The sequence below is a fragment of the Anas platyrhynchos genome, chromosome 10, assembly GCF_047663525.1.
Source record: "Anas platyrhynchos isolate ZD024472 breed Pekin duck chromosome 10, IASCAAS_PekinDuck_T2T, whole genome shotgun sequence".
In the NCBI taxonomy this organism is placed as follows: domain Eukaryota; kingdom Metazoa; phylum Chordata; class Aves; order Anseriformes; family Anatidae; genus Anas; species Anas platyrhynchos.
The window spans coordinates 13,724,375-13,747,366 of record NC_092596.1 but is presented as its reverse complement, the minus strand read 5'-3'; the positions used below and the strand labels follow the sequence as shown (position 1 = coordinate 13,747,366).

The following is a 22,992-nucleotide window of genomic DNA, read 5'->3' as shown; positions in this document are numbered from 1 at the left end:
CCGTGGGCTCTCCAGGCAAAGTTTGGCTCCCCCAGGTGTGCTTGGGGCTCTCCCCCGTGCCCAGGTGGGTCGGGGTGGGAGAGGCGTTGGGTTGCCCGCAGTCCTCCCCAAGGTGCCGAACCCGGCGGCTGTGAGATCAATGCGTGCAGTCCCAACGCCGCGGTGATAATTTGTATGTGGCTCCTGCCCTGTCATCCTTCTCCCCCCCTGTGCTTTCTCCTCCACCCCAACTGCATTACGGATAAAAGGGTTAAGAGCTCGCCCGGGCCCCCTGCTCGGAGAGAGGGCAGTTGCAGTGTTGTATCTAGACCCAGCGAGGATATATATAAATTCCCTCCGTCTCTTCGGATCTATTTATAGCACGGCAGGCAGTGGCAAAGGCTCTCCTCAAGGCTTCATCTCCTACAAACAGTCTTCACAGACAGCAGAGAGATAAATTTAGCACACGAGATTTCTTAAAGAGCCAGCAGCTCCGCGGGGCCGCTCGCCCGCCCTGCTCTGGCCCCCACCCCAGCACCCCCCGGGCTGTGCTCTCCTACGGGTGCTCGCACCCCCGTTCTGCCACCACCCCCCCTCCAATTTTCCATCCAGCTTCACCCTTCCTGCCCCTCCTTCCCCTTTCTGCTCTCTTTTTTTCTTTCATTGATGCTTTTTCTCTTTTGCTGGTTCGCCATCTCATCCTCTCCGCTTTCTTGTCTTTTTTTCCCCCCCCCCCTTTTCTCTGTCTCCCTGGCCACAGGGCTCAGAAGATAAAGCTTTCTTGTTAACAGTTCACTGGTTATGCCTACATAGTAAAAAATGTGTAGCTTGATTAATGCCTTCCAGATGGTTAATTGAAAAAAAGAGGGGGGGGAATGCACCAATCTCTCCCCTCTCTTCAGCACTCTGCACACATACACTGCATAGGAAGAAAACTGCATTGAAGGGTGAGGGGAGCAATATATTTGAGAAATGGGGGCAGCCTGCTAACTGTAGGGCTGGTAAATTAGCGGCTGTTCTGCTCTGTGCCTGCTTCCTACCCGTTCCCTCATCTACCCCACTGCAAAATGCCCCATCCCAGAGAGCGACGCTTCTCTGTAACACACAAGCACCCTCCTTGCACACACATGTGAGCGCTCCATGGGCACTGAGTGGCTCTGACACCCCCAAAGCAACACCAACCCTCTTCCTCTCCCCGTACTTATTTTTATAGGAGATGTGCACACGTGCATTCATGTGTCAGGCAAATCTTGCTCACGAAATCACTCACACAAGAGTGAATCTGTGAGCGGAGCCGCCAGCCCATAGTGCAGGAGCGGGAGGGCAGTAGGTACAATGGAAGGATTGGGACTGCAGTGGGGTTCTTGAAGCAATTTGGGAAGAAGGACGGGGGAAAAACATGGTCAGTCATTCTTCCCCCTAGGTCATGGCCAGGCAATTTAATTGATGCATTTTCAGTTTATGGACATGTGTCCTCTGCCTCTCTCTAATAACCTGACATGTCTCTCCCCCTCTGCCCATAGCTCTGCCTACTCCCAGTTTCTTTGTCTTTCTCCTGGAGAGACAGAGGAGGAACACAAATCCCTCCCCACCTCGCTAATAGAGACACTGCCTTGCTGACGTGAGTCACGAAGGGTTTAAGCCATGCAGTTGAGGGTGAGCCGCATCCAGCCCCCCGCACACCTCCCTCCCGCCCTCCCACCGCGGCTCTCCCTGGTTTCCAGGGAAACAGCGGCCCCAAATGCTGCCTGACTTTCACGTCTGCCTTTCATTTCTCCTTTTTTATTTTTTTTTGGTAAAAATAATAATAATAATAATAATAATAATAAATATATATCCTATTTTTTTTCCCCTTCTTTCAGGATCACTACCACGGCTGCTTGCATGATGGACCTGCGGAGGTACCCCCTGGACCAGCAGAACTGCACGCTGGAGATCGAGAGCTGTGCGTATACCACGCGATGCCATGCGCCAACCTGCCCCAGCCAAGCCTTCCCACCCCTGGGCTGCCTCCCCCGGGTGTTAACCCCCATCCAAGGGTGTGCCCTGGGTGGGACCAGGCTTTCCCATCCAAACTCTATTCCCTGGGGACCTCATGGGTGAAATGCCCAGGAAAATAGAGATCTAGCAGCAGGCTGGGCACTAAAAGCACCATTGCTTTTGGTAGAAAAGCCTCCCTTAGACCTAAGCAAGTCCTCACTGGTGGCTGAGCCTGCTCTTCATGGGAGGTGGGACCAGAGCTCTCCACAGCCCCTCCCTGCTTGGATTTTCCTTGGACTCCCATGAAAAGCCTCCCCTGACCGCGCTGGCGAAGGGAGGTTGGTCTCTCCCTCATAAAAATGCACTGCAGTATCCCCGCAGGAGCGGTCCAGAGCAGCAGATCTCACAGTAATGATGATGCAGCTTCAGTGGTGATTATCAGAGAATTGCTTTTTTCATAAAAGAGGTCCCACGGCATCGGTAGCCGGCAGGCACGGTGCTGCCTCCCCAGCCCTGCCCGCGCCTGGCAGCCCTGCTCCCGCTCGGGATGCACAGCGATAGCAGTGCTTGGCGTGGTGGGTAATGGGATGTAAATGAGGTCCTCCTGGAGGCACTAATGGCATGTCATTTCTGGCACTCCTTCGTATTTTGAGAATAGTTTACGGTACAACCAAGAAAACAGAAGGCAGAGAATTACCCACAGTTCCCCATGTTGCGATTTTGTTCTTAATGGGACATGTCAAGCCAATTTGTTAGTTGAAGTTACACTTCCTTACAATATTTCTAAGATCTACGCAGAGATGAAGAGACTCATGGTTCCCTTCCTAAGAGCTTTTGTCTCTCACACTCCTGCACATCACAAATCCACAGGGCTCCATTTTGTTTGCTTCCACATCCACACAACTTTGGAACAACACTCCTTTCATGCCTGGCTTAAAAAAACACACTGAAAACAAATAAGCAAGAAAAACAAACACCAAAATAACCCTTTTGTGTTGCGGGAGCTTTGGGTTTGTGAAGCAGCAGCATGCAGCTGGGGTCTCCTTCCCCACAGCAGCCTGTGGCACTTGCCTGCAGGAGGTAAGCCCAGGCTGGCAGTGCCTGTTGATCCAACCCCCTGTCCCGAAAACAGCCCTCACCCCATAAACCCTCTCCTAGCTGTGTGCCAGGACTGAACAAAAAAGCGATGAGGCAGGCAACAAACAGGCCATTAATCTGACATTTCAAGACATTGTATCAATACTTTATGATATTTCAGGTTGAAATGACTTATCTTTGTGAAAGTTCTTTTGCTTTTTAACATTAAAATGGAAACTTCGTTTTCCTTTCTAAAGCTGCAAATCAAAGTGGAACGTTTATTTTTAGACTGAACAACCTTTCCCTTTAGAATCACTTTAAAAAATGGCTTCTCGGAAAAAAAAAACGTGTTTGATTTCACATTGCATAATAACCAAAAAAAAAAAAAAAAAGATTGGTACCCAATATCAGCAGGTCGTAGAATAAATGGAATAGAGCTAGTTAACTGTGAGATATCCTAAAATTAGTTACTGTAATTTGACATTTTCATTGCTGATCAGGAAGTAAATTTGAAGTCACTGCTGTTAAATTTGTGGATGATGAAGATAGCAGCCTGCGTGGCTTGCTTGCTGCACGTTTGAATACATCCCGCATACATCTGAACACAGCTAAATGCAGAGGTCTGGGCACGGGACTGAGGGACAGTCCCTGCCCGAGCATTGGCTGGGGGAAATGATGGAGGGATCGCAGCCCCGAGCATCACTGCTGGAGGTTTTGTGGCAGGGCTCTGACAGAAAAGGCTGGAGTGAGCCTCAGTTATATAAACCAGGGGAGCAGTGAGTCAGAGCAGGGAATCGATTGGCCTCTGAATATGTTGCTGGTGAGCCTGGGAAAGGGGCTCTGTCTAATTTTGGTTTCCATAATTTAGAAAGGAAGTTGAGAAATCAGAAGAGGTTGAGAAAAGATGCTAAAAACCGTGCACGAGCTGGAGCAGATGTTTTGCAGTAAGAAACTTAAATAGCTCAGCCTGGCTTGTTTACTGCAAAGGAGGTGGAGAGGTGACTTGTTTACAGGCTGGGTGCACCTCTGCAGAGGGCGAGCGCCGGGTGGAAAGAGCTTGGTAACCTCAGAAAAACACAGAGCAACCACCAGTGTCTGAGAGTCTGAATTCAGGTGGAAACTCACACACGATGTTTGTAGCTGCGAGCATGTTTGAGCCACCGGAATCAAGTATCGGGAGCAGTGAGGGCTTTGCTTTTTCATGACTCTTTCCACACTTAGTGCCTTGCTCTGGGAGATGCTGCAACCAGATGCAAACACCAGGTCCTGTGCACAAAGCCAGGGTAACTGAGGCAGGGCAGCAAGCTGTGACACCTCGGTGTCTGCAGCAGGAGAGATGACCTAAGGGTGCCTCTGAATCCCTGTGGGCTCGTGAGTCTGGGTGCTGTACCACTTAGGGCCATGGAGCAGAAGCAGCTGTCAGGGAGGAGGTGGAGGCCTGGCTTGACTGATTTTCACCAGCAGCAGATCTGGCACAGCGTTTGGAAAATGCTTATTACTTTTTTAGCACCTGTGAATAAGCGCAGTAATGACCGTGAGCACAGGACGTGGGCTTGGACGCTACAGAGTCATCAAATAACTCAGTTTGGAAGGGACCTCAGGGTATCTCCAGTCCAGCCCCCAGCTCCGAGCAGGGTCAGCCATGAGATCAGAGCAGGTTACTCAGGAGCTGCAGCGTGACACCATCCTCAGAGGTTCAGATCTGAGCTGGGGGAACCCTTGGCACTTAAGTTGAGGTAGAATGATTCCTCCTCCTCTATTCAGCAGCTCTTCGTTCCCCTGCTGTCACTAACAATCTGGTGCTGGCTCTGGTGGCCACTCTCTGTAGTGGATGTTGGCCTCGCTGGGTGCTGCAAGCCACCTGCCTCTGCTGCCAGGGCTTCTGGCCGAGGCTGGCTGTCGTGCTGCAGCTCAGGTGGTGAATAAAAGCTGTCTGTGGGTACAGGTGAAGTTTCTGCTCTGAACAAAGCATTCCACAGTGCTGTACTACAGCCTGTGTACGTGTTGGTGCTTCTCTGAGCACAGAGGTGCTCCCGTGCAGCTCTACCCTTTGCTTAGAATAAGCGGACACCCCTTGTCCAGTACCAGCCACGGTGCTGCAAAGCCTAGCTTGCCAAAAGCAATGTTAATTTTCAAGTGGAGATGACTCCTCGCCCACAAGGGCAGTAGGCAGGGCTGTGACTATCGCACTAATGGGAGCAGAGCTGCATGACTTTGTCCCCTGCGCCTTGCTCCCAGTGAGGCCAAAGCACCTGGGCAGTCTTTCTCCTGGGACTGTGCCTGTGGGCTCCTCAGCATTTCCAGCCCATGCAGCCCTGCTATCTAGAGTTCAGGGTCAAAGCACGAGGCTGTACCCTCAGCTGTGTTAACCTCTGAACAATTCCATTACGCTGAAGCATAAGGGATGAGCATTCCTCACCATGCTGCCTTCCCTTCCTTTCTTCTCTTGTTAGTGCTCTTTCAGCCAGTGCCTGGCAAAGGCAGTCTCCAATCCCAGAGGCTCTGTCCACTTCCCAACTCCAAATTTTGACTGAGAGTATTTAAAAGAGGGAGGTGTTCTGATGCTCAAATTCCTTTTCAATCACTGTTGTAAATATTTTATTTATTTTTTAATCTCTTGGAGTTTTTTATACTTGGAGGCTCTGTTTACCTAGTCCACATCAGAATGTATTGTGTGATCTCCCCCTTCTGGTAAAAGGAGGCAGTTTATAAAAAGCAAATTGTAGTGTTTGGTGCATCTGATAGAGGCTTCAGATGCTCAAGTCCCTGTCACATTAGCCATGGAGATTATGTAGCACAAGTCAAGACTTGGTGGACCATTTCCCACGTTTTTTTCCTGAATCCTAGCCAGAAGGGGGAGTTCTGACATTTTTTTTTATTATTATTATTTATTTTTTTTCTTCCCTCTTCTTTGGGGGACTGTACTGCCAAGCTCAGCTGAAGAAAAGTACGTCAGCAGGGAGGAGGTCTGCTTGCTGTCTGATGGTGTGGGCTTTCTTTTGGATCCTCTTCCAGATCACCTTAGAGAAAATGGGGGTGTCATCTGCTGCAGCTTGTCAGCTTAGTTTTCTCTCTGTGCTTTTCCACCTCTGCAGATGGTTACACGGTTGATGACATTGTCTTCTTCTGGCAAGGAAATGATTCTGCTGTCACGGGGATGGAGGTGCTAGAACTGCCCCAGTTCACCATTATCGAGCAGAGGCTGGTCAGCAGGGAAGTGGTCTTCACCACCGGTAAGTTTCTGCCCCAGGGGTGTGATCGACCCTCTGCTGATCTAGGTCAGTGTGGTTGCTCCTCTGATCTAGATGCTGAGGCTTTTAACTTAGGATCTAGGCTTTAGTTTAGGGTCCTGTTCCTTTGAAAGAGAGGCATCTGCTATATCAACCACGTTTGATTTTTTTTGGTTGCAGTTGTTTTAATTTCTTAATGAAAACTCCAGCTGAGCTCAAAACAGAACCTCCTTAGAAGATTCTCAGACTTTACCTTATTTTAACATGGTTTGCAACTGGCTCCTAAAGGCAATGTAGGTGTAGCAGCAGACAGAAGAATATTTCACTTAAGAAGCAGGTGGTCTGTGGAATGAAAGAAACCCATCTGCACACTGCAATAAAAAGATCTGTAAGGAACGCTTGGGACAATTCAAATACTGCCAGTTGGAAAGTTGGAGGGGTTTGGATTTTGGTTTCTCTGTTCACTCTGGCATGGAGCTCACTGCCAAAGCAGCGAGCCACACACCTGTTACATGGTTTTTGGAAAGCAGTGAAATCAAAGCCAAAGTCCATCCGTGGTGGTGGCAGATGGTGATGTTGCAACGGTACCTCAATAGGCATGCCAGGGGCAGGGTCCCATTGCAGTGGTAATCTAGAGGTCTATAAGAGGCAGTGTTTCTCCAAAAGGAGTTTGCAATCTAGATAAGACCTTCAAAAAAAAGGACTGGTGAAGTACTGTATTCAAGCTGTACAAATGGCACACGTTGGTAAGAGAACATAACCTCCTTTTTCCGAGTCTACCTCCTTGATCATTAAAGAATGTTGTTCTCCTTTTAGCTTAGCTGCCAACCCACAATTATACTCATATTTCAGGCTGCTGTGTTGCCTAGGGAAGGAGGTGAGAAGGAAGAATGGCTTGGACATTGTTTCAATGAGAGGCACGGCTTCATACCTGTAAAAATGACCATGCTCCAGTGGAAGGACAGTAAAAGTCCTTATTGTTGTCACTGTCCCCATTAGGTTCACTAAAAGATTAGGAGGAAGTTGCAAGAACTTAAAAAAAAAAAAAAAAAAAGAAAAAGACCTACAGATTAACTAACAGTACTCTATTTGCATATGAATTTGCCCAGTCTGACCATAACCCATTTTTAGAACAGCATGGGAAAAATACAATTCAGATCTTCATTGTTGTTTGGAGGAAAAGCTAGCACATGAAACAAAGGAAAATCATCTCACTGAATCCAGATATAGGGTTAAAATCTCCTGTGTACATCTATGTCTTATTGGAAGGTACCATAACGGCAGTTTCTGCTGAGTACTGAACAGACATTATCCCATGATGTCTGATATAATAATGTAACTTATGTAGAACTTCCTTTCTTCTTAATATTCTGAGCCAACTGAGCAGACTCTGAAGAGCCCCTCCCTAAAGCTGATGAGTCTGCAAAACCTAATGAAAGAGAGATTCCTCATTATCACTGGCTCTTGAGAACATTTTCCAAATAAAATTTCAATTTCTAACCCAAGCTCCTACCATAAATACAGCCTCACCCACCTCTCAGACAACATCTCCCTGTAATATCTCATTGACAGGTTCATATCTGCGCTTATCCTTGAGTTTCCGGATCAAGAGGAACATTGGTTACTTCATTCTGCAGACCTACATGCCATCTATCCTCATCACCATCCTGTCCTGGGTCTCCTTCTGGATCAATTATGATGCTTCTGCTGCACGAGTGGCGCTGGGTAGGTATCTTTATATTTTACATTGAAGGTGTTTTTTTGAGGGAGATCAGACAGTGCAGCTCTAAGAAAAAAAGTGTTTTCTAAGAAAGAAAACACTTTTTTCTTGATGAGATAGCAGCGAAACAAGCTGGTATCCCAAATGAAGAACATTTTTTCTGAGAACAAACTGAAAGTTTTCATCCTGAAGTGTGACTTTTTTTGTTCAGAAATATTATCTCCTAAGTCTGAGTCGGTAAAAGTTACATTATAGATTTCTGTAGGTACAGGTTCAGACTCTGTAACAAAGGCATAAATGGTCACAGCTTCTCAGACATGTGAGATTGTGACATGCCATGAACCCACCAGTTCCCTCACTCTAGTTTGTACTTGTTTTCTGAAGCAGAGAAATCTGGGCACCTCTTGGCCAACAGGTGTGCTGGGAGCAGTTTAGTTAGATGGTACATGTTGAGAGTGGATGGCCAAAAAGCAGTAAGTATAGTGAGTGAATGGCTAAACATTTAAGAAAATAAAGAAAGTAGCATTACACATTTTCATGATATTTTAGGCCCTATACAGACACTTTCTTGTAGCTGAAGACCTTCATAACCAAGTCAAATGTGGGACAGTAAAGTCCAAGTTTTTCTTAAGCATATGTTCCCCTAAATAGAGATGTTTTCCTACGAGAGGAAGAAAAAAAGAGATCTTTTAAGCAACAGAAGGGAAGTGGGGGTGGATTGCAGATGAGGATTTTGAAGAAGGAACAGGAGAAAAGGGGGTTGGCTGGCATATGAGAATGGGGCTGTGCAACATGATAGAAAGTTCAGAGGAAATAGGAGAGCCAAAGAGGGAGAAGAATTTCAGCTGGGGGGAGGGGAGGAGGGTTAGGACTCAGAGAAGCAATGAGGCACAGATAGAGGCTGGGTCTTACAGAGCAATTTGAGGGTTTAAATTAGCTCTAGAAGAAGAGAGAGTTCGTGAAGGCTCGGAGGAAGCGTGGTTTGTACAGAGACACATAAAGAGATGATTTGGCTGTACTTGTCTGGAAAGTCTGGAGCAGGAAGGGGACAGGAAGAACGTGGTAAATTAAAAAGGTAAGTTGCAATGACAGGAGTATAATCAGTGAGAGAAGAAAAAGAGATCATGGCAGACATTGCTGGCACAGTGAGAGTATAAGCAGAAGGGTGGACACGAGATGCACAGCTGTTGAATTTCTGCTGACATCTGGATTCAAAGGAGAAGACAGAAGCAAAACATCATAGGTCAGAACTGCAAAAGCTCTTGCCAAGCCATTCCTGACAGCTCTCTATCTAACTTGTCCTAAAAAAGCTCCAAAGAAGTAGACTCTGCAAACACCTCTGGGCACTGTACCTTCAGATTTGCCTCTTCATACAGTCAAAAATCTCTTCTTTGCATCTATCCTAGGTCTCCAATGCAATTTGTCTGGTTTTGGTAGACACAGAGAACATTCTATTCCACCTCCCTCCTTCCTCCCCCCCCTCCTTTTTTTTGCACAAAGCTTCTGGATATTGAAAGACTGTTGTCATATATCCCTTCTGTTTAGTCTTCCATAGACTGAAGACTATGTTTGTTTAAGATGCAGGAAATATAACTAGGCCTAAAAAGGAAAACATGAGAGGAGTTTGTACAGATAACTGAAGTAGTGAGGGGTAAAGCTGGTGAGAGGAAGGTGCAAATGTATAGGGCCAAGGATGTGGACAGAAGCCTATGAGACAGGTAAAAGGAGAGCCATGAAGTAGGAATCCCTTCTCTCTTTGTCATATTCATGGCACTGGAAAGACAAAGCAGATTAAAAATTCATGTCAAGGATACTGAGGCATTCAGTAGTGCCCAGGGAAACCTAATGAGTTCATGAAGTAGAAAACAGGGAGAAGAGTGAGAGACTAAGAGAAAAAATGTGTATTTCCTATCACAGTCAGTAAAAGAAGGACAATCAGAGAGCACTTGGAAAGCTGAGGTCCAGAGAATGTTGATCCACGTTGTTCTGATGATACTCAGCTTCAACATTTTCTCCCACTATCGATGTGTTTGTTGTTTGTTTGTTTGTTTGTTTGTTTTGTTTTTCTACATTAGGCAGCTGGGCTTAGAATAATGACAGTTTTCTGCCCAATTACTTCCAACCTTTCTGAGGTTCAGTCCAGCTGGGAGGAGTGATGGGGAAACTGAGATGGGCATTTAAGGAAACCACCCCACCTTGGTAACAGAACACCTACCCTCTCCTTACAGGGGTCACCACGGTGCTTACAATGACTACCATCAACACCCACCTGCGAGAGACTCTCCCCAAGATTCCTTATGTCAAGGCTATTGATGTTTATCTCATGGGTTGCTTTGTCTTCGTGTTCCTGGCACTCCTGGAGTACGCTTTTGTCAACTACATATTCTTTGGGCGAGGCCCTCGGCAGCAGAAAAAACAGAGCGAACGGATCAGCAAGGCTAACAATGAGCGCCACCGTTATGAAGAGAAGAGGGTGAGAGAGCAGGTTTGTCCCCTTCTTTCATTGTGGGAGGAGAATTCAGTCTCTCCACTGCTCATTCAGTCCTGGGTGAGCTGTAGTGCAGCCTTTCTCCTCATCATGAGAGAGAAACTTCCGTTCCCTTGTGTTGTTAACACAGATCCACTGAAGTTTGCAGACAGATGCCCAGAAAGACCTCTCCCCGGTGATTACTGGGACTTTTTTCTCCTTGATCATTTGGTCATCATCCTCAAGCTAATCTCATCAGGACCATCCTCTTACAAGGACAAATCTAGCCCAGAGTACCCCTGTGGCTTTTGGTGTAATCTGCTGGCAAAGTCACGTTGCCCCACTCACAAGTTTGCTGCAAGCACAGGCTCCAGCCTGTGGGCAACCAGCATTGATAGACAACCCTTGCAAATGCAGAAGTCCAGCTTCAGAGCCCACTGATAATCCAACCAGCATTACTGGTACACAGAAAACAGTTCAAAATCATCCCTGGTGGCATAGCCACGTGCACACTGTGCACAGGACAACCTTGCTACCTTTCTCTCTGTCTTCCCTGTTCTAGGTTGACCCCTATGGTAACATCCTCCTCAGCACTCTGGAGATGAACAACGAGCTGCTGGCCACGGACATGATGAGCAGCGTCGGCGACTCTCGAAACTCTGTCATGTCCTTTGAAGGCTCAGGAATCCAGTTCCGGAAGCAGCTGGCCTCTCGGGATGGATTTGGTCACCACCCAACCCTGGACCGCCACGTCCCGCTGACCCACCATGCCGCAGCCCGCAACCGTGCCAATTGCCGTCTCCGCCGGCGGTCATCTAAGCTGAAGCTCAAAATCCCAGACCTGACAGATGTCAGCACCATTGACAAGTGGTCACGAATCATTTTTCCAATCACCTTTGGATTCTTCAACCTTGTTTACTGGTTGTACTATGTAAATTGATGCCTGCAGCCTCCAAGAGAGATAGGGACAGACACTCAGACAATGACAACACAGGAGTGTTGTGGTCTTTTGGGTTTGGGTTTTACTCTTTACTATCATTATCATTTATTCCTTTGATTCATTAGATTTATTCTAAGCTTACTCTTCTCTTTTCAGCACATGTAGAACCACGGAGTGTTGGGGGGGATAAGGGAGAGAAGGGTATATGGGAGGGGATTTGGTTTCAGGGAGGGATGTGTTTGTCTTGATTTTGGTTTCCTGCTGAAGGACTTAAATCATTGTAAAAAAGAAAAAAAAGAAAAAAAGAAAAAAAAAAGAAAAAAAGGAAAAGAAAAAAAAAAAGAAAAAAAAAGAAAAAGAAAAAAGACATAAAAAGAAAAAAAAGAAAAAACGACAACAAAAAAAGAAAAAGTTTTAAATAGGGGGGGAGGGAGATTTAAAGAAATTGAGTCAAAAACTGGTGGGGGGGATAGGTTATCTTTGGCTGTGCTCACTAATGCGCTATCCTCACTTCCATTTCACTACTGAATTTCATCTTTCTCTTCTCAGTATTATTATATTTTTTTAATCTCTCTTCTGTCGCTGTTCTTAACCCCTTCATGTTTATTCTTTCATAGATTCATGAGATAGTGGGTTTTCATTCTCATGCTATGAGATTTCTCTTTTCTTTTTCTCTCTCCCTCTCTCTTGCTTACAAGCCTAAAAGAATCTTTTAAACCAACAAATAAAAAGAATATTTATTTTGGAAGAGCTGGGAAGGGGGGAGGACAGGGCAATTATTTGGGAGGGAAGGGGCAATGTGGGGAATAGGGGGGTGGGAGGAGGGAGCTTATCAAAAGCAAAGGCACATTTGCAAGTTGCCTTTTTCCACCTTCAGGAGTCTGCAAGATGTTTTTCCTGTGTGAATGGGTGTGGGGGTGTGTGTGGCGCATCTGTGTGTGTGTGCGTGTGGATGTGGATATGGATGTGTGTGTGCAAGCATGTTTTCTGGGGTGGGGAGCTGGGGAGGGGGGTTTTGTAATGTCTTTTGTAGAAAGAGAACTCAGATGACATTTAACCGGCAGTGTTTTGGGGGGAATAGCAGGGTTTTGTTTGCTCATTGCAACTTAGTGAGGTTGGAGGTTGGAATCCCAGCTTGTACTAGAGAAATAGGGCTGGGGACAGTAGATTGTGCAAATATACTTGCTGAGGAGAGAGAGGGCTTTGTGGATCAGCACTGGGATGGTGCCATTGTCCACTGCTGGCATCTGATCTAAACTGGTTTAGTCCTGAAATGAGGGCTTGTTCCTAATCATTTCCACCCTGCATATTTCTTACTGAGTTTTTGGGAGAAAAGCAGGACTCTGAAAACTCAGCCATTTCCCCCCACTACCTGCTCTTTTTGCCAGACAAGGGACTTCACACTCCAGTCCACCAAGTAACCATAGCCTACAGCAAGGTGCAGGAAGGGGTGGACGTTGTTTAACTTGTTGTGCTTCAGGATGAAAAAAAATCCAGAAATGATAACTATTCCCTTTCCTAAGAACTTCAGAAGCAAATAGTGGGCTGGCACCCTCTGATGTGTACTGCTTCTATCTGGCCTTGCTTTGTGTCTGTTAAAACATGCGGAGTGTAGAGAAGAGGACTCTGTGTTCCTTCCTGCAGAAGATGCAACTAAGGATACAGTAGAGTTCTGTGGAGCATCATCCCTCTGGAAGACAATGGTCTTCAAAAACTGGGCAGGCTGAAGGTTGCAATGAAAATGCTGAGCTTGTCTGTGCTTGTGGAAGCCCCTAAGTCTGTAGCAGCTTACATCCACAGGCACATTATTAAGGTACAGAAGGGTAACTTGGCCTTGGATGGCAAGGTCAACTTTTTTCCAAAGGAGCCAGTGACTTTCAGAAAATCACTGAATTATTGGCCACTTTGGCAATCACTTATGATTGATAATCTCCCTTATAATGTTAATAAAAGCCATGAATATAATAAATTCACAAGTGCAAAACTTTAACCTTAGGGTCATTCTGCCATTCCTGGAGTAATGATGAGAACCTTTTTCTTACCTGATAGAGGTTTTTACATGCCAGACACACAGACACAAACACATGGCCTTGAATCCAAACATCCCTTTATTTTCCTGCAAGCATTCTCTTCCTTTTTTCTTAGATCCCATTGTTTGGGAGAGCAGAGTGATCCGCTGAGACCAGGGAAACTCCTGTTTTTGAGATGCCAGATGCATCTAATGCACAGTTTCTCATTTACTAATTTATGTCTGTACAGTGCTATGAAAATGTGAATCACTATAGGCCTGACCTAGTAACACTGAAGTCACGAAAAGTTTTGTCTTGACTTGGATGAAGTAGGATCAGGGCTCATCAGAGTAATAAGTATTGTTATTTTTATATCAGTAATGTGTTTTATGCATTTTCTACTGGTAGAATCCTAAACATAAATGTAGAGCATTCATTCTTCTTGGTCATCCCCAATCTCTGTCTCCCTCTCATGTTCATGCATGCACGCATTTAGTCCAGGCCTCCCTGGACTCACCAAGGTTTTAGCACAACTCTTAAATCAGGATTAGATTCCTAGCTGCCCTGCAGAACAGTCTCTTGCTGGTTTCCACGTTTGAGTGATACTGTTGAAACTGGGTTTTCCCAATGTGGTTGCAGTTTATTGTTGACATGGGTCTGTATAGGAATAAGAGTGAAAAGTGAATAGAGCTGGATCGTAGGACTAGTGCTGAATCAGATAGTTTTGTCTGCCTGATATGTAGGAAGTTAAAGGTTGGCCAGAGAAGAAAGTTACACTTTCAAGTGGGGTTTAATTTGGAAATGGCTTTTAAAACCTTTAATGGAAGTCATAAAGTTGTATTTTATGACATCAACAGTATAACGTAGGTGGATATACGCATGCCAGATGGAGGCTGTCTAGCAGCAGGTTTGGTTTTTAAGGGGAATCTAACTAGCTGATTGGTCATTAAATAAAATATCTAAACACTTATCCTTTATATATGTGATTGCAGTGTAAAGGGTGGTCAGAACGACAGAAGGAAGAAAAAAAAAGGCAGTTGTAAGAAGCCTGTTAAAGACTGGAGGGAGAACAAATGGCCACATGGTAAGAAATGATGAAGCTGAGGGAGATGACTCAGGAACTCCGGTAATATGGTAGCTGTAGTAGAAACCTGACAAATCTGTGCCAGGAGTTAGGCACCTGAGAGCTCTCTCAGCTGGTCCCAAAGGCCAGCAGTGGCACACAGATGTGAAGCAAAGCTCAACTATGCTCTTTGCTGCTTGGGCACAGAGCCCTACAGGGAGGGGGCTCCTGCCAGCCACTTACAGACCCATCCAGCCCTGCAGGTATAGCCCAAGGCCTCCAGCAGCTGGAGATCAGGCATGGGGGCGTCTGTGTTTACTCTTTGAGGCTTCAATCAGAGATTGAGCCCAGAATTTCATAGTGACAATCCAAAAGCTTTCCAGGGAAAAAGCACTGCTCAGCTGATTTCTTCACCTGCTGGGATTCAAAGCCAGGCTCCTTTGCTATTGCCTCGGTTCTCTGTTGGCTGGGTTCTCTTTCTTATCAGGAGTCATCCTAGTTTCTCTCTTTGAATGTTTCTGACCTGTCATTGCCAGGCCAGTTTTACTTCATAGAGTCAGTCTTAGTATATCCAGACATCTGGACTATTCGGTCCTACACAATAATCTTTGCCAAAGAGTGTGCGGTCAGGACTTTTCACAGTTCAGGAACTGCCTTATAATTTCTGGTGACAGAGCAGGATGCTTGGAGAACAACTGAGTCCTGTAAGTCAGATGAGTAATAGAAAATGTGGTCCTGGATGAGGGAGGATTGCTGAAGGCCTTTAGACATGCTCTCCTCCAGGACCTAGGTGGCACCTCCATTTTCCCCCTCCATAGCTATGTGTCCACCCCTAAGACAGGCAACAAACCCATGTGTTGCTGTAAGGTCCAGTGATCCAGAAAGGAGACAGTGGATTAAAAAAAAAAAAATGAGTTTTAATCAAAGAAGGCTGAGAGGTTTCAAGCCATCAAAAGCATGAGGAAAGGAAAGGCATGAGCCTCTAATGCAGTGGGTACAAAGCTCGTGTTATTGGAAAGTTGGAGGAGATTTCCACTCTGCACTTATGTGCCCATTGCTGTCCACCCTTGCTTCATGAAGGGGGAGCAGTGGGAAGGAAAGAGTGTGAGCGCTGTTCTGAAAAGGAGCTGCTTCTGGCTTTCGCTGGAGTGGAGCAAGAGGCAATTCTGAGTGGAGCTGGGTTTGCCTGCAGCCTGGGAAAGGGCTGCTGCTTGCAGGGTCTTGGTGTTTGGGCAGACTTTAACACGAGCATGATGGAAGCACCAGGCTGCCTGAGGGAGCTGGTCTGGAGAAGGTTTTGCACCTTTCCCATGCATAACAGCCTAAGGCAGGCATGTGGAGGAGGAGAAGGAAGGGGAGAAACAGAAATGAAATCTCTCTCAGGATATACATGGCCAACATAACTCTATCGCTTCATTTTCTGATACTGTATAGTGCTGTCACTCAGGGACCTTTAGGAACTAGGACCTTGGGACTGTAATCCTACCTGTCCCTCTCCTATCCCCCCTTCACCTTGAGAATTAAGAACTGAAGAGAGAATGAGAGAAAGAGCAGAAGAGGAAAATAAGAGCCCTGGTAGCAAACCCCTGCTATTCCATGGGTGAAAGTAAAGCTTTGGTTACTAAGGTAAAAGGAAAATGTATACCTTTATATTCATGTCTTCAAGCATAAACCAGCCCGTAGTGTATATAGGATAAGTTCACAGTGCATGAAACAAACAGGACTATAGGTCTTAACTGGCATCCAGCTTTCTTGCATGCACATCTGACACCATGCCAGCAGCTTATGTCTTGCAAATAAGTAGGGAACCTGCCAAGGCTTGGCACTTCCTCTGTCCAATGGACAGCACATCCACTTCCCAGAAATAGAGCCATGCGGGGAACTGATTGGGCCAGTCTGTTTGACCAGATCTGCTCCAGAGGCCCTGGTACGAGGAGATAAGGGGTGGGGGAGGGAGTTGGTTTTGTTTGCCTTTTTGTGGGGAGGGGGAAGAGGTGTTAAATCTCTGAGCTGTATCAGGCAGAAGCAAAACCTCTGGAGCTGCAGACCAAAGGACAGTGGCTTTAGGAAAGGTGTTTGCTGAAATCCTGAAGGAATGGATGGGATGAGGAAGAGGTGGTTGGAGGGAGAGAGCTGTAATCTTAGAAGCAGAGCTGAATAGAGAGAAGTAGTGAAAATACATGTGCAATACAAAAGGTTTGAAAAGATTAGAGCACTGGAAACCGGGGACATGCAGTGAGCCAGACAGGCTGGGTGCAGCTGCAGGCAGCACTCAAGGAAACCCAGCCATGGCAGCAGTCCCTGGTGGGCACGGACCGCAGACTCTGGGAGATGGTGAGGGCAGGTACTGGGAAAGGAGCTGGAGACTCATGGTGCTCTGCTGTCAGAAAGAGCTCAGTCCCTTTAGGCAGGGACAATCATTTGCATCTGGACAATGTTGCAGGAGCTGGGCTGGGATATGCAGGAGAGCCACCGCCGTCCCAAGCTGGGACAGCGGCCGAGCTCTGCCCTGGTGTCAGAGATAAGGGAGAACCGGGTGAGAAATGCCATGCAGGTTACCAAATGCTTTGTTGGAGATGAGACTGGGCTTACCAAGCAGGGTGGGATGTCTTTACAATAGGCATGGAAATTGGGTCGGGGCATGGGTCAGGCAAGAGATGTGAAATCTATGTGTTGGAAGCAGGACCTAACGCAGATGCTGGGAGGGAGGGAGGAAGGGTGGGAACGAGGGAGGAAGGGAGGGAGGGAGGGAGAGGAGCGGAGACTGGGAAGGAGAAGATGTATATAGTGTTGGGGCTTGGTTTTTATTTTGTTTGTTTTTTGTTTGTTTGTTTGTTTGGGGGTGTCTTTTTTATTTTAAAGAAAATACATGTTTTATTTCTAATGTCTTGATGTAAACCAAATAAAAATGGTTCTGTACATTCAGAAGTAAAGAACAGCTGAAAGGTGACAAGTGTAATAAAGAAGCACTGTCCTCCAGGCTGGTACGATAACGCATTTCCCCAGACTTTTCCCACAGGGGTTGGAGGGCAAACCTGTGCCTGTGCCTGCACAGAGGTGCAGCCTGCCGGGATGGTGACCTTACGGCTGGCGCCCTGATCCACCTCCGAGTGTAGTAAAGAAGAGGTGGGCAGTAGAGGTGGAAGTGATGGTATGTAAGTAACTTTTCAGTGTTTGATCCCACCACCCCTGAGGCCAATGGGAGAAGGCTGTGTATTAGACTGTAATCTCTTGCACATATGGTCTCTTCCTGGAGAGCCAAACTGCACTATGCCTTACTGTATCCTGGGATGTAGTAGCGAAGGGGTGAGGATGATATCAGGTATCACTTGCATAATGAAGTAATGCAGGTGGAGTGAAGGCAGTATGAGCCTGAACAGTCTTGGAGAAAATGCTGCTGCTGCTTTCTGCCTTGTGACTTAGTGTAGGGTGACAAGAGCTGGGAAATGCCCAGCTGCTCAGAAAGTTACCAAGGAAGCCCTTGAAGTTGAAAGATTTATCTTAAGACCCTTTACAATTCAATAGACCTTTGCCTGTGGGTTCCCAGCTGTTTGGGAAGAGATGGTGAAGGATGGGTTTGGAAGAGATAATACAAAGCAGCGACCTTGCATTAAGCTTAGCTATCTGTTTTAGTGGCCATTGGTCTTGCAGAGACAAATTCTTCAGCAGAAGTACAGAAGGTCAGAAGCACAAATGAGTGGGCATTTGTGTAGGGCATTGATTGAATTTGGTACACCTGGTTTCCATGCGGTTTCCATTTAGCAGAAATGAATGATAGGGAAATGCAATGGATGATAATGGTGGTGGGTCTGAGACCTACTGATAAACCTCTGTGTTATAGTCCATCTTTGCCTGGACTGGGAGGAGTGTCAAAGGTGTTAAAAAAAAAAAAAAAAAAAAAAAAAGACAAAAAAAAGACAAACTGCTTATCTGTTTTATCTTAAGCTTAGTGCTTTGGAAAAGCAGAGAACAGTCTTGCCTCCATGGGGCAGAAGTGTGGTTTCTGCAGCCAGTAAATGTTGTATTGTTTGTATTATTGCAGCAAGGATAAAAGAAAAATCTTTGCATGGAAGTCAGACCAGAGGGAAGTCTCAATCTTCTTAGGAACGGCCATTCTTCAGCAGTAAGGCTTCTCTCCACTGTAGCTGCCACTCCAGCTAGAGTGCATCAGTACGGGGCCGGCTGCACAGCCCTGACTCAGCCTTGAGCAGCCCAGGCAGGACTGGTGGGTACACAATGACAAAATAGGAAGGGGATGTGTGAGCATGAGTTTCTGCACCCCATTGTGCTCTGGAAGGCCCTGGGGGAAAAAAAATAAAAATAAAAAAAAAATTGCTCCATCCAATAAGATTATGCTGTCATCATCCCATCTAGAGACACTGAATCTGCCATTCCACAGCCGTTCTCAGCTCTGTGCTGTGGGCTGCCCACTCCCATCTAAAATACCCAAAACTTGTCAATGCCACAGGTAGAATGAACTTACTATTATTGAATATGTCTGACAAAATGGAGAGATGAGAGGTGGTAGCCCCATTTATGATACAGGGGTACACATTTTATCATTTGCACGTGCTGAGCTTGGCATTTATAACAGCATATTTTTTCCCTAGAAAGGGTGAGATAACACAGAGGAAAGCAATATTATTATACGAAGAGGATGATATTTCTCCTCCAATGTTTCTTAAACAGAGATGGTATTGTTTTGCCTTCTGTAAAGGCTAATTGCCACACTCAGATGCTGGGTCCAGGTTTTATTTGGGGACCTCAATGGTCGTCCAGTGGATAGAGTGTTCAGGCAGGAGTATTGGATATTTTTTTCCCTGACCTTCCCACCCCTCTGAATGTGTCTTTGACCTCAGTGTGCGTCTCTGGGCAGGCTGTCATATGGCTCACGTTGCTCAGCTGCACACAAAGGCCAGGTACTGCTGAGCCCAGAGGGGAGGACTTGGGGACAAACAGCCTGGGAGAAGCCAGGCCAGCAAGGAAGAAAAACGTGGTTGCCTTTGGTGTCATGTAGACACCTTGTGGGGATTGAGATGCTCAATGTCCTGCTTTTTCAGCATGAGGAACGCACTTGCTCAGGCTGGCAGGGGCATTTCTTTCCATGGCTAACTTCCACTGGTCTGCAGAGGAAGGAACTGCCCTGACAGATGCCCTGCTCCACTCTGGGAAGGACTCACTTGACCCCACTCAGTCCTTAAATGGGTTGTTTTTGTTTGCTGACAGGGGATGGTGGATTTGGTTGATCTCTCCTTTCTCACCACTACCCTCTGGCTGTGCACAGGGCTGTGAGGCCTGTGGTGCTGCAGCACCAAGCCTTGCTGAGGCAAAATGGCCGTTCCCAACGAAACCTGAGGGGCTCAGCAGTGGCTCCTTGCTGCAATGTGACTGTCACACAATATCATGACATGTTAGGCAGGAGTCCAAAGCGGAGGCACACCTTGTGAGAGAGACTGTGCTGGTGTAGGCGGCGATGGTTAACTTTGTTTCTCCAAAGTTGGTGGCCTACAGGACCCAAAGTTCTGGGGATCATTGTACCACCTGCCTCAGGGACACCTGGGGACCCATTATGGATGCTTTAAACAGAAATTTGTCCTTTGCTAATGCAGCTTCTAGGTCATTAGAGATCTCAACAGCCTTGTGCCCCACAAATTTGGAAGCAGAGAGAGGGGAGACATGTCCCAGGGCCTCTTAAAGGGGGAGACTGGGCAGAAAGAGTTTCAGGTTAAGACTAGGTGATGTTAAGAAAGTGTCTGGGCATGGGGGGTGAGGTTGCCCCAGCCTTTTCCCTCTCCCATTTTGATTGTACTGAGGCAAAAAAGAAATGGGCAAAGCAGAGGAACGGGGTAGGGCACAACCCACACCATGCCCCGTTCCAGCAAAGCCCAATCCTGTGCTCACTTCTGAGCAGAAGAGCAGTTCTGATGACTGCTCGTCTGCTTAAAACCATGCCTGGATCCAACATATTCACAGGGCTGGGGCCTATGTGCTTGACAGACTAAAAGAGATGATCTTTAGTGAGAAACCCCATAGAAAGGTTCAGCAGATGTCACAGAGAAGAGTTTTGAACACCTGGGAAGATGAATAGCTAGATGCTCGAGAAGAAAATGGAAAAAAATGGAAATAAAGGAGAGCCTCGAGAATTACCAGGAAAGTATCACCGTTTGGCAAGTATATGTAACCTTGGTGGCATGACCATTGTCTGGTCTATGGTATTTTTTCTTTCCATTGCCTGGCATGTCATAATATTGTGTCCTTGTGTGAAATCACATCCCCTTCCAGAAGTGAAACTTGTTTCTGAAGGACAAATGCCCACTTGCAATGTGCTCACCCAAAGGGATGTTATGCTAAGAGGTATGAAAGCAAACAAGATTAGACCTCTAAGTCTGGGGCATCCTTCCCAGGAAAATGTAGACCATTAATGCCAATGTATCATCCTCTCAAACTCCACTCATCCATCTTCCCTTCAGAGATGAAGAAGCGGCAATGTCTTCTCTAACTGGGGACATCTTATGTGGCCAGAATTTCAAACAAAACCTAACTGAACAACAATGACAACAGAACAGGGAGATCAATGGCAATGTCGATATATTATTAAAGGGACTGCTGTGAACCATCTTGACATACTCTGAGTGGCTGCGTTGCATCCTGTACAGCGTTACAAAAAAAAAAAAAAAAAAAAAAAAGGCAACAATGAAAAAAAACAGAACACCCATTTTTATGATCTTTAATTTGCATTTTCTGCATGAAATAAGACCTTGATCCTTGTCTTTTTTCACAAAAGCAGATTCTGCTTTAAGTAATGTAAAAAAGGGAAAGAAAATAATGTTTCTAGCAAAGTGATTTAGATGTAGAAATTTTTGTAAAAAAAAAGGGGGGGAAAAAGAAAAAAAAGGGAAAAACAACAAAGAAATAAAATAAAATGACCTAAAGAGCCATCTTTGTCTACTCTAGAGGTGGGAAGGTGTGATTGGTGGGTGGCACTCTGCTCTCAGAGCTGTCCTGTGTCAGTCAGAGGGGAGCTGGAGGGCTCCCAGGATGGGCGTGCTTACCAGTTACTGCCGGGTGCTTTCAAAAACTGTCTCCTTCCATCTTCTTGCAGAGAAAGTGGGCAGGAGGGCAGGGAGAAGGATAGGCAGGGGCAAGGAGAGTTGCCTTGCTTTTATTTTGGGGTTTAGTTTGGGTTATTCCTGTTCCTGCAATGACAGTTTTTGAAAGGCAATGATGAACAAAGTAAAAACAAACTTGAAAATAGTTTACAATTTTGTACAAACCATTATAAATATTAACAACAAATGTTTTTAAAAATGGTCCATACCAGTGCCAAACTAATGTAACGTGTACATTAATTTCTTCTTTCTTTCTTTCTCTTTCATTTTTTATTTTTTTTTTGACAAAAAGTGTTAAAACACTAAAGATATTTCATTTTTTAACAAATGATGTATGTGGACATAAATGTACTTGAAAGCTGTTAATTATCAATTGGTTAGGAATCTTTCTTGGGCTTTTGGGTTTGCTTTCTTTTTTCCTACCCAGAACAAAAGTAACATATATAAAATACAATCTTTAAAGGAGAAACAGTCAACTTTTTTTCTGCTGATTTGAATGTAAGAGATGTCCATTTTCAAGGCACTCTCTTTAGGCCAAGTCTGCCGTACTGATCTCTGAAAAGCAAAGAACGTTACCATCCAGAGATCTCAAACTTGTCCTGAACTGTGCAACATAACTGTTACGATGTCATTTAATATGTGTGTCCAAAGGTGTGTGTATCTTGCTAAGAACTGAGCAAAGTTTTCTGCATACCTATGTGTGCTGCTGGGTTGCACCGAGAACTGGGATGCACACAAGCTCTATGATATTGCCTAGAGCAGAGGGGAAAATTAAAATAAAACCTCAGTCTTATTTTTCCACCATGAGGTGAGTAACTTCCCATGACTTTGAGGAGCAAAAATCATAGATTACAATTTCAAAGGCTCTTAAGTCCTATCTCCATGAGCAAAGGAAATACTCAAGTATTTCTGGACCTTGCCACTGCGGAGGGGGGATGCGTGGTCAGCTGTGACCATGGGTGAAAGAAGGTAACTGGCTTTGAATGCCTGCTTCCTTGTGGTGCACAATGGTTTTACCACCCCACATTCCCTTGCCACAGCTGCACCAGGTGTCCATGCTCCATCCAGGCTGTGTTCTTCACAGGTCGGTCTGCTCTGCACCTCTGTGGCTTTGCACCGCAAGCATAGAGCTGAGGAGTAAAAATACAGGGAAATGAGTACTGCAGGGATGCTGGTGGTTCTGCTGGTGCTGCAAGTGTCCTTCCTGCTGGTAGAAACATCCTTGATTCCCTGAGGCAGAGAGACAGTGCTTTTCCACTGTCAAGTAGGGAGGAAAAATGAAAAAATTACATTCTCCAGCTGGGCATTCAGGTGCCTGTACTTCTTCTCAGCCAAGACCTACTGCCAGTGGGATCAGAGTGATGAGAATTCAGAGGATGAGAAGTCAGAAAAAAAAAGTCATGTTAGGAGCTGGATTC

General features: G+C 45.9%; 1 protein-coding gene across 3 annotated transcripts in view; it reads left to right on the top strand.

Moving 5' to 3' along the window:
• The window catches only part of LOC101802647 (gamma-aminobutyric acid receptor subunit beta-4), a 73,311-nt gene extending 50,932 nt beyond the window's left edge, over positions 1 to 22,379 (top strand). For 2 of the 3 annotated variants that reach the window (XM_027465157.3, XM_027465159.3), the window contains 5 exons: positions 1,842 to 1,924; positions 6,132 to 6,269; positions 7,839 to 7,991; positions 10,215 to 10,471; positions 11,016 to 22,379. In XM_027465157.3, the coding sequence (XP_027320958.1) occupies positions 1,842 to 1,924; positions 6,132 to 6,269; positions 7,839 to 7,991; positions 10,215 to 10,471; positions 11,016 to 11,393 (1,009 nt within the window). In that variant the 3' untranslated portion in view covers positions 11,394 to 22,379. The remainder of the gene's footprint in view (positions 1 to 1,841; positions 1,925 to 6,131; positions 6,270 to 7,838; positions 7,992 to 10,214; positions 10,472 to 11,015) is intronic. The other variant, XM_027465158.2, reaches the window with a different exon arrangement.
• Positions 22,380 to 22,992: the final 613 nt, after the last annotated feature.